Source organism: Pteropus medius, unplaced genomic scaffold, assembly GCF_902729225.1.
Source record: "Pteropus medius unplaced genomic scaffold, Ma_sr-lr_union100, whole genome shotgun sequence".
NCBI lineage: Eukaryota > Metazoa > Chordata > Mammalia > Chiroptera > Pteropodidae > Pteropus > Pteropus medius.
The window spans coordinates 30,056,643-30,071,810 of NW_024354875.1; the positions used below are offsets into that span (position 1 = coordinate 30,056,643).

Genomic DNA, 15,168 nt, shown 5'->3' on the forward strand with positions numbered 1-15,168 from the left:
GAAGCCCCCCCATCCACCATTTCCGTAATACCTGGGTCGATGATGACCACACCCCTAGAAACTTCTCAGTGAGCCACATGGGATCTAAACACCAAATACTCTGCCCATTGTTTCCCTGAGATCTGCAGCTCTTTAGTCATCTTAGTGAGGCTTTTTCTAAGGACCCAGACAAAACATAGTTCCTTGTTTTCAACAGTTTACCATTTTTTCCCCTTAATCATTGTACTTCTAAAAAAAACACAAAAGCTAAATTATAGAAGTTCAAATTTGTTTAGAATCTTTAAGAACTTTGTCTTTATACTTTCCCTGCAATAGAGCATAGCAAGGCATAAGGTGTAGTCCAGGTAGGGCTCCTGGGTTTGAACCCCAACTCTAACATTTACCAACTGTGTGGCTTGAAGTCACTTAAATTCTCCATATCTTGGATTCCTTATCTATAGAACAAAGTTATGGATAATATCTACCTCAAAAGTTGTTAATAGAACATAAAGGAGTAGATATATGTAAAGGGCTTAGAACAGTGTTGGACACATAGGGCTAAAAAGTATTAACTATTATTCTAAGTTGACTATCCCTAACTACGTTCCATTTTGGAATGAATCGACTTCCTAGCTGAGAAAACCAATCACTATAAAATTCCATGGTTTAAGGCCCTTTGGTAGGATAGTAAATTTTTCTTTCTCTATCTGACTTTGGATCCCAGCAGCAAAGCCGGTGACTTCCTGCTACATGGTCTTGTTCTCAGATCTTGTTCCACCTCCATCCCCAGTTAGAAGTGAAGAATTGCTGTCCTTGAGGAGAAACAGACCCTAAGTGAGGAGCTCCCCATTTCTTCTCTCATCACAAATCTTTATTTCTCTAACTTGTAGGTGAAATCCTTCAGAATTTCTTACTAAGGCAAATCATGTCAATGCCTGTTCACAGTATGGTTCAAAACAGTAAATGAAGAGTTCGCGTTATGAGACATGGTCTTTCTCTAGTCTCAATGAATGAAAAGCTTTCCTTAAGTTTTATGTTTGTTTTATGTGGATATATTTCAAGCGGGGAATTCAGTAAATACATACTCACTGTATTAGTCATCTGCTGCATCGTTTTGTAACTGTCAAACATCTTGTCTTTCCCTTTCGGGAGCTATAACATTTCCTCTCTTAGCTCAAGCTGTGGAGGTTAATCTACCTCCACACAAGGGTTTCATAAAGGAATCTAGTCTAATCCAAAGCATGTACTTTATCTCATTAGTGATTGGCCAGGTACTGAGATGGGCTTGAAATTGCTGAGGTCTACCACATGGGGCCTCAGCCCAGGAAAGAAAAAAAAAACAGCTAAGAAATGGATCCTGCTGATATGATTTGAGCTCCAAATCAAGCAAGATCCACAAAAACCAAAGTTAGGTTTTGATATGGTTTTATGTATTCATTTAAATGTAGGTATATAAAAAAAATTAAGGCCAAATGTGAAGATCTGCATAGGAAAACTGGGTAGTTTTGCTTACTGTACCCCTGCTGTTAAAATATTCCCTTTAGCCAAGCCATTGCTAAAACAGGTGAGACTGTGAGTAGAAAAGGCTCCCATATCTAGGGCAGTTTATTGGCCTTTTATCTCTGCAAAGCTAATACCACACAGTGGTTCCTAAAAGCTGGTCTGCACCTCGGGGTGGGTCACTGAACATTCCCACCAGTCCACAGCATTCTCCTCAGATAAATTCTACTGCTATATGAACAAAGCCCTGAGCCAAGTCCGAGGCACGAATGGCAAATGAGGGAGAGTGCTTCTGAAACTTCCTTCTTACTCTAACCAGACAACCAGACTAAAATGTTCCCAACATTTCCAGAAGCAGGAGAGGAACTGGAGGCACCAAGGTCATTGTTCCATGGCTTTTTAGGTGTATCCAAGATATCCTGCAGCAGTATTATGTGGCTTCCATTATAGCCAGCATACCTAAATACAACCAATTTTACAAGGAAAGGATGGTGACAAAACAAAATCCTAGAACAAGCTGACATTTGAACTCGCCTGTGTTGAATACACTGTCAAGATGGCAAACTTATATCCAGATCACAATCAAACAATATAAATATTACAAAATGGACACTGGTTATAAATGTTCTATAGATTTTCAAAAATATAACTTTTGAATATCTTAGAATACTGCCAACCTCTGATATAAAGGTTTGTCCTTTAACTATAGATGCCTCTTGGTGTGAGATAAAAATGTTCTTTCCTTTTTATTTGGATGATAGTAGATGATACTAATTTAGTGGTGTTTATCTTACTAAGTACATTTCAAAATTTGCCAACCCTAGGTTAGGTCCCGCCTCCTAACTTTTTAATATTATCAGTCCTTGACCTTCGAAGCTTGGAAAGTTTTGAGATACAGTGCTGGTTGTACAAATTCCCATTCACAGGCTATCCATAAACTACCCATGCCTGCCATTAAAAAATATATATATATTATTTCAAATATATAAAATGTATTTATTATGTATTACATTATATATATTATACATATTAGTAGAATTTACCTAGGAATATATATGTACATATATTGTTGACCTTTGACAACTGCAGGGGTTAGGGGCTCCAATCCCAACACAGTTGAAAATCATACAATTTAAATCAGCCTTCCCTATATAGATTCCCAATGGTGGGTTGAAAATACTGTTTTCCATCCATGCTTGGTTGAATCCACAGATGTGAAACCCAGGGATATGGATGACTAATTGTATATTTATTGGAAAAAATCGACATATAAGTGGACCTGCACAGTTCAAATCCATGTTGTTCACGGGTCAACTGCATGTGTGTATATATATTATCTTTCATAAAAACAAACAAAAACAAAAAAAGACACATTTGACTTTATAAATTTTATTTCCTAAGGTTTTAATTAATATCTCAAAGAAATACACCACACAGAAATATTTAAAAAATACAAAAGGACTATAAAGCAAACAACAAATAATGAGAATTTCTTTTAAAAGAGATACATGATAGGAAAGGAAAATAAACAGTTCTCATATACTATTTATACATTAATTTTAATCCATAGTACTAAAAGCTTTCCGAACATTGGCAAGAAAAGCCGAAAAATTTTTGGTCTTTCTTACATTCTCTTGAAATTCTGCTAGGCACTCAAGTTGAGGAGCACTATCTGACACTAGAAGAAAAAAAAAAAGACAATGTGAATGAGATTTTCTTTTTTTATGGAAGAGAAGTATTTCTAATTTAGATGCTTTCATCTGATTCAAATCATTTTAATTCCATTTTATTGAACTGCTTTGAGCACATGATGATAGATCCACTTGATTTTCATATCCCAACTATTTTGGAACTTTCCTTTGTTTAATCTCTAAATGTTCAAATCTATGCACTACAGTCTTGCTTTAAACAGAAGTCAAGAGATTGAAGAGCTTAATGATAAAAAACAGAACGCCATTTCCCATCATCTTTCCTATATATTTTAACTATTTACACTGTTTTAACAGGTTTTTTTTTTTAACTGTTAAGTAAGTTTACTCTGCAAAACTTGAGCCTGACTTCTAGTTTCTGACCACTGGATCAAAAAAGAACAACTTTCAATGCCAACCCTTAATATTTACAATTACGGAGAAAAAAACCTAAAGTTTCACAAATGAAATGGAAGTCATTTGAAAATGTGATTGCTATTCCAAAAGTTGTATTTGCATTGCCTACTAAACAAGTGATACTCCAAGTCACAAATAACAGTATGTAACTCTTATGTAGTTGTACCAGGTGGTACATATTGGGAGCAAGCAAGTCTCCAGAGAGGGCAGTCAAAAGAAATGATCTAGCGTTCCCTACTATTAATCTTGTCCCTTGTTCAAGAGGAAGAAATTCGACTGTAGCAGATATCCCGCTCTTTGGTAGAGACTGCTTAGGAAACAGGCCCATGACCAAGCAGAGAAACAACAGAAAAGAGTACTTGGTCCAAGATTAAACTGTAGTTTCTATTTTAATACACTATCAAATACTATGAAAGTAAGTAGCAATAAAGGATATCCAACTTAAAGAAAATTAAAAAGCTAGGTAAGAGGTTTTTTGAGATTGCTTTTTAAAATTCGGCACTCATTAAATTAGAAGATGTCTATATAGAGAGAAAAAGCCAAATATTTGTATATGAATCTGATTCCGAAAATATAAATTCCATTGGAGTAGGAATTGAGTCATCAGGGCACATTAGGGAGCCAACTAAGCTGTTCACCTGAGTGTGTATCTCCTATAGATGCTTTAATATGAAACCACAGCTGAGAACCATTTCCTGAATTCCAATAAATTACTTTAAAAGGGTAATTAGAATAAAAAAAGAGATAAATATATTTCCATTTTCTTCTTAGTCACACTATCAGCAATCACATATGTTCTCCATAAATCAAAAACCTGCTACAGAATCAGTAACTTGGCTAAATTATCAATATATAGGATAGAGTAATTCTGTAAAATTGATTTTTGGGAAAAAATATTATTATAATATCTATAAATCAAAACTATTGTTATAGCCTTTAGAATATCGTAAAAAAACAAGACTAGAAAACAATAGCTTGTGGGAATATTACTTCCTTCGTATTACTTTATATTCCAATTCAAATAACATTTTGGGATGCCAATCTTAAATGCCAGTTATAGAGAGGAGGAAATACCTTCATAGTCCCTTGCTTCATTTAGGTGCAGGCAAAACATAAATGGGCTATCAGGATGCTTTGGGTCAATATTAGTGAATATAAACTGCAATTTATCACCTGAAAAAAAAGATTATCTATTTAATATCAGAATATTTTATTGTACCAAAGCTTTCAATGGAGATGAGCTTTCTTATCTCTGTCTCTGATCAGTTATCTATACTGCTAAGTATATATATTCACTTAAGCAATGACTCCAAATGTACAAGATACAAATTAGTTTTAAAATGTATTGTAGTTTAAATGACAATAAAGGCACAAACAACAAAAGAAAAAAATAAATTGGACTTGATCAAAATTAAAAACTTGGCCTTTAAAGAACAATACCAAGGGAGAAAAAAGATAACACAGAATAAGAGAAAATATTTGCAAATCATATCTCTGATATGACTTTAACACATAGGATGTATAAATAACTCCTACAACTGGACAACAAAAAAAACAACCCAATTCAAAAATGGACTAAGGACTTACAAAGACATTCTTCCAAAGAATAGATACAATGACCAATAAACACATGAAAAGATGCTCAACACCACTAATCACTGGGGAACTGCAAACCAAAACCACAATGAGATATCATTTCAAACCTACTAAGACAGCTATAACAACAACAACAAAAGTGTTGATGAAGATGTAAAGAAATCAGAAGCCTTTTATATTGCTAGTGGGAAAGTAAAATAGTGCTACTGCTGTGCAAAATAGTTGGGCAGTTCCCTGAAAGTTTAAACAAAGAATTACAATATGATCCAGCATTTCCATTGCTTGGTATATACTCTTAAGAAATGAAAATAGAGACTCAAATAGGTAACTATACCCATGTTCACAGCAGCATTCATTTTTTATAGTAGCCAAAAGGTGACAATAGCAGTGTCCACCAATAGATGAATGGATGAACAAGATGTGTTATACATATACACATACAATGGAATACTATTCAATGAAGAGGAATGAACTTGACACATGCCACAACATGAATAAACCTTGAAAATGTTATGCCAAGGGCAATAAACTGGACACAAAAGGACTGCTATCCTCAGAATCTTAGAAAGGTCTGCTTGCAAGGATGGTCCCTGGCTGGTGTGCTGGAGGTCCCCAAGACCACCTCAGGTTTGAATAGAACTCATAGGGCTCAACATATGGTCATCCTCAGGGCTCTGATTTATTATAGCAAAAGGGTACAGCAGAATCAGCAAAGGGAAAAGATGCATGGAGTGAAGTTCAGGGAAAACCAACACAAGCTTCAAGAGCCTCCAATAAGCTTCCCTGGGAGACAGCAATTCACATGTACTGTCACAATTCAGTGCTGAAGAATTTACACATCCTGTGTGACTTCACTGGTTTAGGACTGTTGAAAACTTGCACCTGAAAACATTGTTTCCTCTAGACATTGCCCATAAACCTTTTTTGGGCGGATTTGTTTTGTATCCTTTCTGCAATAAATCTGAGCCATGAATATGACTATATGCTGAATCCTGTAAGTCTTTCTGGCAAACCACCAAACCTGACGGTGATCCTGGGGACTCCCGACACAATAAGTAGTGCTGTAAACACATAATGACCATTATAATACTTAAATGCTTTAACCTGGTAATACCCCTCTGGGAATTCCATAGAAATTATACAAAAGAATGAAGAAGTCTACATTCACCACAGTACTTCTAAAACTAAATAACAGGCAAGATCCAAAGGCTAAGTTAGAAGCAACACATGTGTTAAAATAGATAAAAGACTAAATAAATCATGATACATTAATGGAAAGAACTATTTCACCACCATTTTAAATTTACCACTACACAGGCTATAACAACTAAAGAAATGCTAATCATACAATACCAAAACAAACAAGGAACAAAAAATACTTGCACATTGGCAACCATGCCAAAAAATGCATTTATTAAAACACTAGATGATATATAACCAAAGCATCAGTAATTATGTTAGGGTGATAAAATATGTCATTTCCTATGACATATTTTTACTTTGAAAAAAAATTATTTAATTCTCTACTTAAGATATGACACATCTTTATAATCCGCCTTTATAATCTCCTAGGTTTTACTTATGTTAGTATACTTACCATAAATTTTTCGAATTTCTAGTCCAAGTCGCTCTTTATACAAGTCTACAGATTTCTGCAGCCTTTTCAACCTCTCTTCACTAGCTTTTTTAGCAGTGGAAATAGCTATGATTTAAAAAAAAAAATACACCGTATCAAATATTTTAAATGACAAATAATTCTCATTTAATTAATTTTAAAAACTTGAAAACTATAAAAATGATGGCAGGCAAATGAATCTGCTTACATTTATTCAGTTTCTATCTCTACCAATTAGCAAAAAGGGCTTCTATTCATTTAAGATGGAAGGAAAAACTGTGTGAGTAAATATGTACAGGTACTATTCTATTTTATTATGTAGTAGCATGAATAAATAGGCCAAGACTTGCATGGCTGGCAGAAATAGACTTCTTTGACACTATTTGCTTTTTCTAGTTAGCCAAGAAATTGCTTCACTGGAGAAATATTTTATTCTTTTAAACATAACTATTTCTCATGTGAAGTCAACCTCGTTTCATACTAGTTTAGAATTATTCTTAAAGTTAACACATTATTCTCTAAGTAATACATAGCAAATGAGAAAAATGTAGAGTTGCATGCAAACTCTATAAGAAAACACATTAACAAAACAAAACTTTGCTATTTTCAAGAGACTTGAGAATTATTTTGTGGGCAAAGACTCCTTTCTAAAGGAAGCACTCATTTGAGTATGAAAGTTTCTTAGACAAAAAGACTTTCTAGCATAAAGAGCATGTTTAATGGTTCCTGGCAGAGCATGTGTGATCAATAAATCTGTTGCATAAATTACACTATGGCTTCTCCCAGGCAAATCTTATTTAGTGAAACTATCTCCCACTATGCTTAACTAAACTCCCATATCAATTTCATTATTACTCTGGCTATATTAGAAATCAAAAGGACCTTTAAATCAAAAGAAAATAAAACTCACTTAGCTAACTTCGCAGGCACTTTACAGAGATGAGTGGCTGGCTACATCCCTATGGTATATTTTCTATTTTTGGCAATAAGCTGGAGAGAAGGCAAGATGTACATAATAGTTGTGAACCATCGCCACTTTGAAATTTAGATTGATGTTTTAAATATGTGTACAACTGGAAACTTACTTTCTTTCTTCCTGGCATATTCTTCCTTAAGATCCTGGATATTTGCAGCCAGTACTTCCAATTCTTGCTTTTTGTCTTTTACTTCAACAGTCAACTTTAACAACTTATCTTTTTTTTCCTGAATGAGCTTATTCTGCCTGCAGATCTCTGTAAGAAGCACAAAGTATTAGCCAGAATATATATGCTTTACTCTCCAATACATATCTAAGATAAGACCATCATATTGACTTTCATAATATTAATACAGAATGTTTTAATTGATATTTCCTAATGATTAAAGAATTATAAAAGAAAAAGAAAATATTCTAATCTATTCCTTTCTATTTGTTTTTGAAAATGGAAATGAGAAGACAAAAATGCCTTTTTAAAAAAGAATGCCAAATTAAATCAAGAAATAGAAAATCAGAAGATCGTGACTCTTGCAGCTCCCACTTTCAAATAAATACAAAAATAAAACCCACCACCAAAGACAATCAAATTTACACAGTGCCTTGAAGAAACAGCTAATTCTAACGCTATATGATTCTGAAACATACTAAAAAGATAGAAAGGAAAAAAGGAAGGGAGTGAGGAAAGCAAACAGGAAATTTCATTTACTCTAGTAACAAACAAAACATTCAGGAATATCAAGAAACATGTAGGCTCTGTATTTTAAAAAAATGTAAAACTTGTCTGAAAGATATATTTGACCTGGATATATGGAGAAGCACTTTATGCTTCTATTGTAAATACTATAAAGATGTCAATATTTCTCAAATTCATATATTTAATACAGTCACATGGAAGGGAGAGGATCTAACAAAATTGTAAAATTTAATATGATGAATACATAGGTGAGAATAGTTAAGAAAATATGCTAAGAAAAACAACAGAAAAAGGATTTGCCCTATCAGATTTAACATCTGTGATTGTAACACTAGTAATACAATAGTGGAGTACAACTTAAAGAACTGATTTAGAGTTCAATTAAACAAAAAAGGCATTCCCCAACAAATTCCTGTTATGTTTAGGAAATTAATATGAAAAATGAAATCTAAATCAAGAGGTAGATTGTTCCCTAAACAGTGCTGAAATTCAGAATTAATTACATATTTATTAAATATAAAATGAAATCTTACAAAACCTAGAAGGCAGTATCTGTGAATATAAAAGTAACGCTATGGGGAAAGATCTTTTTACTCAAATGCAAAAAGAAATCAAAGTGAAAGGCATATACTGACTACATAAAATGAACAGGTGAAAAAATTCATATGTGATTCAAATAAGCATCAAAATCTACTATATGCTAGGTACTTTGTCCAACAACTTATATTTATTTATGTAAATTTTTTATATAAATTTAAGTTTCACAATAACACTATTCTGTAGGTCATACTCTCTATTTTAAAAGAAGAGGAAAAAGACTCAGCAGTTCATTCATTTGCCTAAAGCTTTATTTGCTAGGATACAATAAAGAGTAAGACCTGGCTTCAAACTCAGGTCTTGACTTCAAAGGCTGCTTCTGACCATTATAAACTATCCTCCCCAACAATGAGCTATTTATTGTTCTTAATCTAAAAAAGACACAAATATAAGTTCCTAAGGGAAAAAGTAGATAAAGGAATAAACAGAGGAAACACAGAATGCGGACGGTTAGTAAGTACAAAACATAATTTAACCTCTGTAATCCCAGAAATGCAGATAAAGCAACAACATACCAATTTTCATTTATTACAACAGTGTTTACAAAAATAATAGCTAGTGTTGAGAAGAATACAAAATACCAAAGTCCTTGTGGAAAGTATTTTTGACATTGCAAAACAAAAGTCTTAAGGGGATTCATGTCCTTTGATAGTTATTTCATCTTTATAAAGCTACCCTAAGAAAACAAGATGTGTGCAGATATTTTCATACACAAAATTATTTTCAGTACTACTTACAATAGTGAAAAACTGAAAACATCCAAAATGTCTAATAAATAAATTGTTAAATAATATGGTACATAAATAAGACAGACTATATTTTCAAAAAGTTAATAATGTGGGAAAATACTCTCAAAGTGGAAAAAGGAAAAAAACAGCACAAAGTTATGTTGATAATGAGTAAAGTAGGCAAGGCAAAGCAAAAGAAAGTATCAGGACTAGGGCAAATTAAAGAAAACGTGCCCCATGTAAAGACATTCCAATTTAATACTGTTTTAAACATGGTGCTGCTAAATTTAGAATGTCCAGTGGAATATGGCTTGTGGTTTGTGTGTGAGAATTCATTAAAAGCAGCTGATCCACTCCGGGTAATCTGGAGTGGTAAAAATGAGAAGGCAAGAACAGTAGTAAAAATATGGAGAGAACAACTCTCAGAATACACCCAGAGAGTTGAAAAAACTCCAGTTTTTGTGATTTCTCAGTCTGTGATTTCCAATGTAGAAAAAAAACCTTATTATTATTATTTTTTAAATACTGGAATTTATACATCAATATAGATGAATCTCACAAGGGCAATGCCAAGAAAAAAAAAGGGACAGGATATACACAAAATGATGTCATTTATGTAACATTCAAAAACACAATAAAAAAAAACATTGATAGGTTAGCTCTGGAAGATGGGAGAGGGTCAACACAGGATGTTCTATTTATTAAGCTGGGTTATGGATACATATATGTTTATTATTCTTATGTGTGTATACACACACACGGAACACATTGTTTAACTTGTATGAAGGATTTCATAAAGACGTTTAATCTAAACAAAACTGATCTACATTTTGTCACATACCATTTTGATATTCCAGAAACATCTGAACCATTCGTTCTTCTTCCTTTAATTTCACAGACAGCTTTTCTAAAAGAGAAATTGGAATTGACATTTCAATTCAGCTGAAATAACACTAAAAAACAAAGAAAAATAGCATGTTACAAGTTAAATTTAAGTACCTGTAAATGCTTTATTGATGTCCTTGTAGGAATCTCTTAATGCCATCATCTGACAGGAAGTGTCACTGACACTGCTTTTAAATTTATTCCAAAATTCATTTATGCTTTTATCTAACAGTGCCAGTTCGTCCTCTACCATTTTGTAAGACAATGCTACAAAACAAATAGAACGCACATTGTATTTTTGTTACTTTAATCATATCAGGCTCATATTCCAATCAACTATATTCTGGCAGTCTGACTTTTGCTAGAAATGGTTAGCAACTTACTTTTTTTAACTCTAGATATTCCAGGGCAGATCAAGCCACCTGGACTGAACTAGGGTTGAGGTGCAACAAGAATTCTAGAAACCCTTACCTCCTAGAAATTCGTTAGTGGTGCAACTGTACAGGACACTTACAAGCTCTGTGACCCTGGGAAAATGACTCCGATTACGTTTTCTCACAAGTAAAATTGGTACATCTAAGACCCCTTCCAACGCTGACCCTTTCTTTCAATTCTGGCCTGGATCGCCAGGTACCAGAGAGCCGATCCTCTCAAATAGGATAAGACCCCACACATCTACCCTGTCTCTTCCTCCCACCCCAGACCAGGAAAAGTTGCAGTCAAATAAAGACTGGAGTAGGAGTTCAAAGGGTTTGTTGCAGGACCTGTACCAGTCACCTAGACTCTCTAGGCCTCAGTGTTCTTCTCTGTAAAAGATGTCTATCCTGTAAGATTCTAGACCCCACCAGTTCTCTGTAATGCTAAAACCTTCCCAATGACCTCAAATCTTCCCAGGAATACACAGACATGTCGTTCGGTGAAACCCAAAACCCTTCAGCCTCGCCGCTGCCCACCCAGCGACACCCAGACTCAAACAGAAAACAGGACGTGCATTTCACAGACGCCACCCCGGAAAACACATTCCGTCCCCAAGTCCACTTTTCCCTATCGCAACAGGCGGGTCGGGGAGCCTAGCTCAGCTCCCGACCTCCCTCACCTTGGGGAGGCCTGAGCCCCGAAGCCTTCCCCGCACAAGACCTGAACCGATACCAACCAACCGCCGGTCTCCAAACCCACCTCCCACAGCCGCGCCACTTTCCTATTTCAAACCTACGTCGCCTTCCGCCTCCCGACTCCGGGCGCCCATTCGTCTTCTGATTGGCTGGTAGCATAGGTTCTCCATGAAGGGATTGGTTGAGCTAGCAGTCCAGGATTCTCGCGGAAAAGAAGGGGGAAAGGGCATTCTGGGATTTGTAGTCCTTTCTGGGAGAGGGCTTTGGAGAAAGTAGTAATAGATCTTGGAAGACACGTCCCAGGACGGGGCATTCATCAGTTTCAAGTAAAGATTTCTGCACTAGATGTAAACAATGGATTTTAATTATACTCTGTTGCCAAGTATATGCCCTCTTCTTTGATACTACCTTAAGCTTAAAGCTAATTAAAAGTAATAAAGCTAATAAAAATACAATTGTTTAATAGTCTCATCTTTTAATTACTCTTCACTGGGAAGTGGCTGGAAAATTATTGTTTATTTGCTTACAATATTAACACTTCCAAAATTTTCTTATTCTCTGTTTTTGAGCATGTAAATTAAAACAGAAACACTAAAAGACTATACCTGATACAGGTAGTTTCTTCCCCAGATGACAATGACACAAAACTTTTAATAGGTAAAATCCTTGCTGTATTGCAGATAAAAGTGAAAAAGGAGAGGGGGCAGTCAGAGGTAATTCAAGTTATCTAGCCTGGGTGTTTGAAAGAATGAAGATACTGCTGGCAGAATTGAAAACGTCTTCATGATAGATTGGGTATATTGGAGGAGGAGTGTTGCGGGAAATCAGAGGCACGATGAGTTATGATTTTAATATGTTGTGTTTGAGATAATATTGTTGGCAATGTTAACCAAGTGTTAATGTCCTTTAGGCAGTTAGTTTCTCTAATAAGTTACACAGGGGCTAACTGCTGCAACTCTGCAATAAGATTGCCTGGGTTTGAAATCCGGGCTCCATTATTTACTAAGTATGACTGTGGAAAAAGTTTCTTGGTCTCTTGGACCTCAGTTTCCTAACCAGTAAAGTGAGGGTAATAATATCTTCTGCATATACCTAATGCGAAGACTTAAAGAGATAATAAACACAAATGCCTTAGAATAGGTCCCTGTAAGTACTCAAAATTGTTTCTTGATTTTATGATTTAGATCCTACCTACTTCTTATAGAACAGATTGTCATTAAAACATACATAAATAAGACTTTAAAAGAATGAATTTAGATTTAGAGAAATAGAGAAATTGTTGAAATTGAATACTAACTTTATCTAAGGCAATACATATAGCTCCCATTTCAAGACAATCACACTACTTGTAGAATCCTAAATTTAAGGAAACATGCATTGTGCTATGTCTGAATAAGTACAGAATACAGACAGACCTTGGAGGTATTATGGGCTCAGTTCCAGACCACCACAGTAAAATGAGTAAAGCTAGTCACCAATTATTTGGTTTCCCAGTGTATATAAAAGTTAGGTCTACACTATTCTGTAGTCTGTTAAGTGCACAATAGCATTATGTCTAAAAATACTATGTACATATCTAAATTTAAAAATCTTGTATTGCTAATGAACCTTAAGCAAGTCGTAATGTTTTTTCTGGTGAAAAGTCTTACCTTCAATTTGTCAAAAAAAAAAAACACAGTATCTGTGAAGCACAAAGCAAAGCACAATAAAACAAGGTATGCTTGTACATCCCTTCTACCCTAATCCGGGTTGAATTAATTAATCAGTTAGTTGTGGTTATTTAGCATTATCTACTTAATAATTTGTCGATGTCTCACAAATATAACAACTTTAGTTTCAGTGTAATGTAACTATTTTCACAATTTTAGAAATTATTTTCAGTTATTTTGGCCATTACGAGGTCAAGATCATAAATTATTTCCTCAGCTTGGAATAATGCTTGGACCATCTCTCTAATGCATTCCTAGTGGAATCTGGCATAGCATGACTGATCCATGAGCATAATGGAAAGAGTTCATTAGCAAGGCTTTGAGATATTCACAACAGACACAAGGCTGCAACTATGTCTCTTAGACCAAGGTGAATATCTTATAGCTGACTCATTTTACTGCCCTCTTTGCTTAACTATTTTTGTTAAGCAACTCCAATTATGAGTGGGCAGAAATATCCAAGTGGTCCTCACATAAGCAAATTCCTTATAATAGTAAATATGTATCCTAATAGTTCTGTTTCTCTGGAAACTTCTGACCAATACTTATGCATATACCACATTTTGTTTAGCCATTCACCCATTGATGGACACTCAGGTTGCTTCCACCTTTTTGTTATTGGTAATAATGCTGTTATGAACATGGATGTACAAGAAATATTGAGTTTCTTACTTATCATAATTAAATTGGGGTCTAATTGTCGTGGGCGGAATAGTTGATACTACTAAGCTAAAATATTTACATGAATGTGAAGTTTGATGCTTTCTTCCTCTCTCCTAGTCCCTTAACCTTCCTGTTTTCTTAGCTAATCCCTGAATTTAGAGGCTTCCCCAAATTTTTGACTCTCTTTTCCCATTAACTTATCTCCCAGGGCATTGCCATCCTGTCTCGCATTGATGTCTCTCAGATTCGATCCTGTTTTGCCTTTTTTTTTTTTTTTTTTGCATTCCAATCACATATTGCCAGCTATCTGCTAGTAATATCACATGGATTCCCCACTAGTAATATTTCAAAAATATCACCTTTCTTTCAATGGCCCTGCTGGTCTTCAGGTTTAGAACCTTGGAGTCCTCCATGACTCTTTCATGTTTAACTGGTTTCCGACACCAACAGATTCATCTATATATCCCCTCTCCACAGCCTCTTCCACCTTTTTTATCTCTAGATTTCTATTTAGGCCTTTACCACCTGGTTCTTACCTCCAGACTCTTGCCCTCCCAATCTGACTTGCCTAGCACAATAATATTCTCAAAGTGTACTTTTGTCATATTATGTCCCTGTTCAAAACAGTTTCAGTGTTCCTACATTGTCTTAAAAATATAGCCCATATTCCTTAGTGACATTTAAGTCAAATCTTTGAACAACTTTGTCTCAATTTACTGTTTTACCCTTATTGTTCAATTTATATTGCCTTGCACAGCTTTAGTTCCTCAATTTTGTTCACATAGTTCCCATTTTAAAAAACTTATTACAAAGAATTTCTAACATAAACAAAAGAAAATAGAATAGCATAATGAACTTGTTATGCTATTAATAGGTCTCAGCTACCGTCAACCACTGGCCAATCTGCTCTATCCACATCCCATCCACTTCCCCAGACAGCATGTTATTTCACCCATAAGTATCTCAGTCTACCTTTCTAAAAGATAAAGGTTCGTTTTAACAAAAGCAC

At 34.8% G+C, this 15,168-nt stretch overlaps 1 protein-coding gene across 4 annotated transcripts; it reads right to left on the reverse strand.

Annotated features, from left to right (window-relative positions):
* Positions 1-2,968: 2,968 nt before the first annotated feature.
* Positions 2,969-11,960, reverse strand: SPC25 (SPC25 component of NDC80 kinetochore complex). 4 transcript variants are annotated; one of them, XM_039855389.1, is made up of 8 exons: positions 11,772-11,850; positions 11,147-11,202; positions 10,790-10,942; positions 10,632-10,697; positions 7,881-8,027; positions 6,778-6,882; positions 4,659-4,757; positions 2,969-3,157 (listed from the first exon to the last, which is right to left on the reverse strand). In XM_039855389.1, the coding sequence occupies exons 3-8, from the start codon at positions 10,926-10,928 to the stop codon at positions 3,039-3,041; spliced, it is 675 nt and encodes a 224-aa protein (XP_039711323.1). In that variant the 5' UTR covers positions 10,929-10,942; positions 11,147-11,202; positions 11,772-11,850; the 3' UTR covers positions 2,969-3,038. The 4 variants fall into 4 exon arrangements, with proteins under 4 accessions (XP_039711323.1, XP_039711322.1, XP_039711321.1 ...); XM_039855388.1 differs by lacking the exons at positions 11,147-11,202; positions 11,772-11,850 and adding an exon at positions 11,852-11,914; XM_039855387.1 differs by lacking the exon at positions 11,147-11,202 and having other exon boundaries at positions 11,772-11,898.
* Positions 11,961-15,168: the final 3,208 nt, after the last annotated feature.

What these genes read in the sequence shown, in the direction of transcription:
- SPC25 (XM_039855386.1), bottom strand. Translation starts at nt 11,946, where the DNA reads ATGCTACCAGCCAATCAGAAGACGAATGGGCGCCCGGAGTCGGGAGGC. An exon ending in GTTTCTGGAATATCAAAATG is followed by an intron (nt 8,028 to 10,631) that starts GTATGTGACAAA and finishes TGCTTCTTACAG; the next exon opens with AGATCTGCAGGCAGAATAAG. An exon ending in TGAAGCAAGGGACTATGAAG is followed by an intron (nt 3,158 to 4,658) that starts GTATTTCCTCCT and finishes TTTTTCTTCTAG; the next exon opens with TGTCAGATAGTGCTCCTCAA.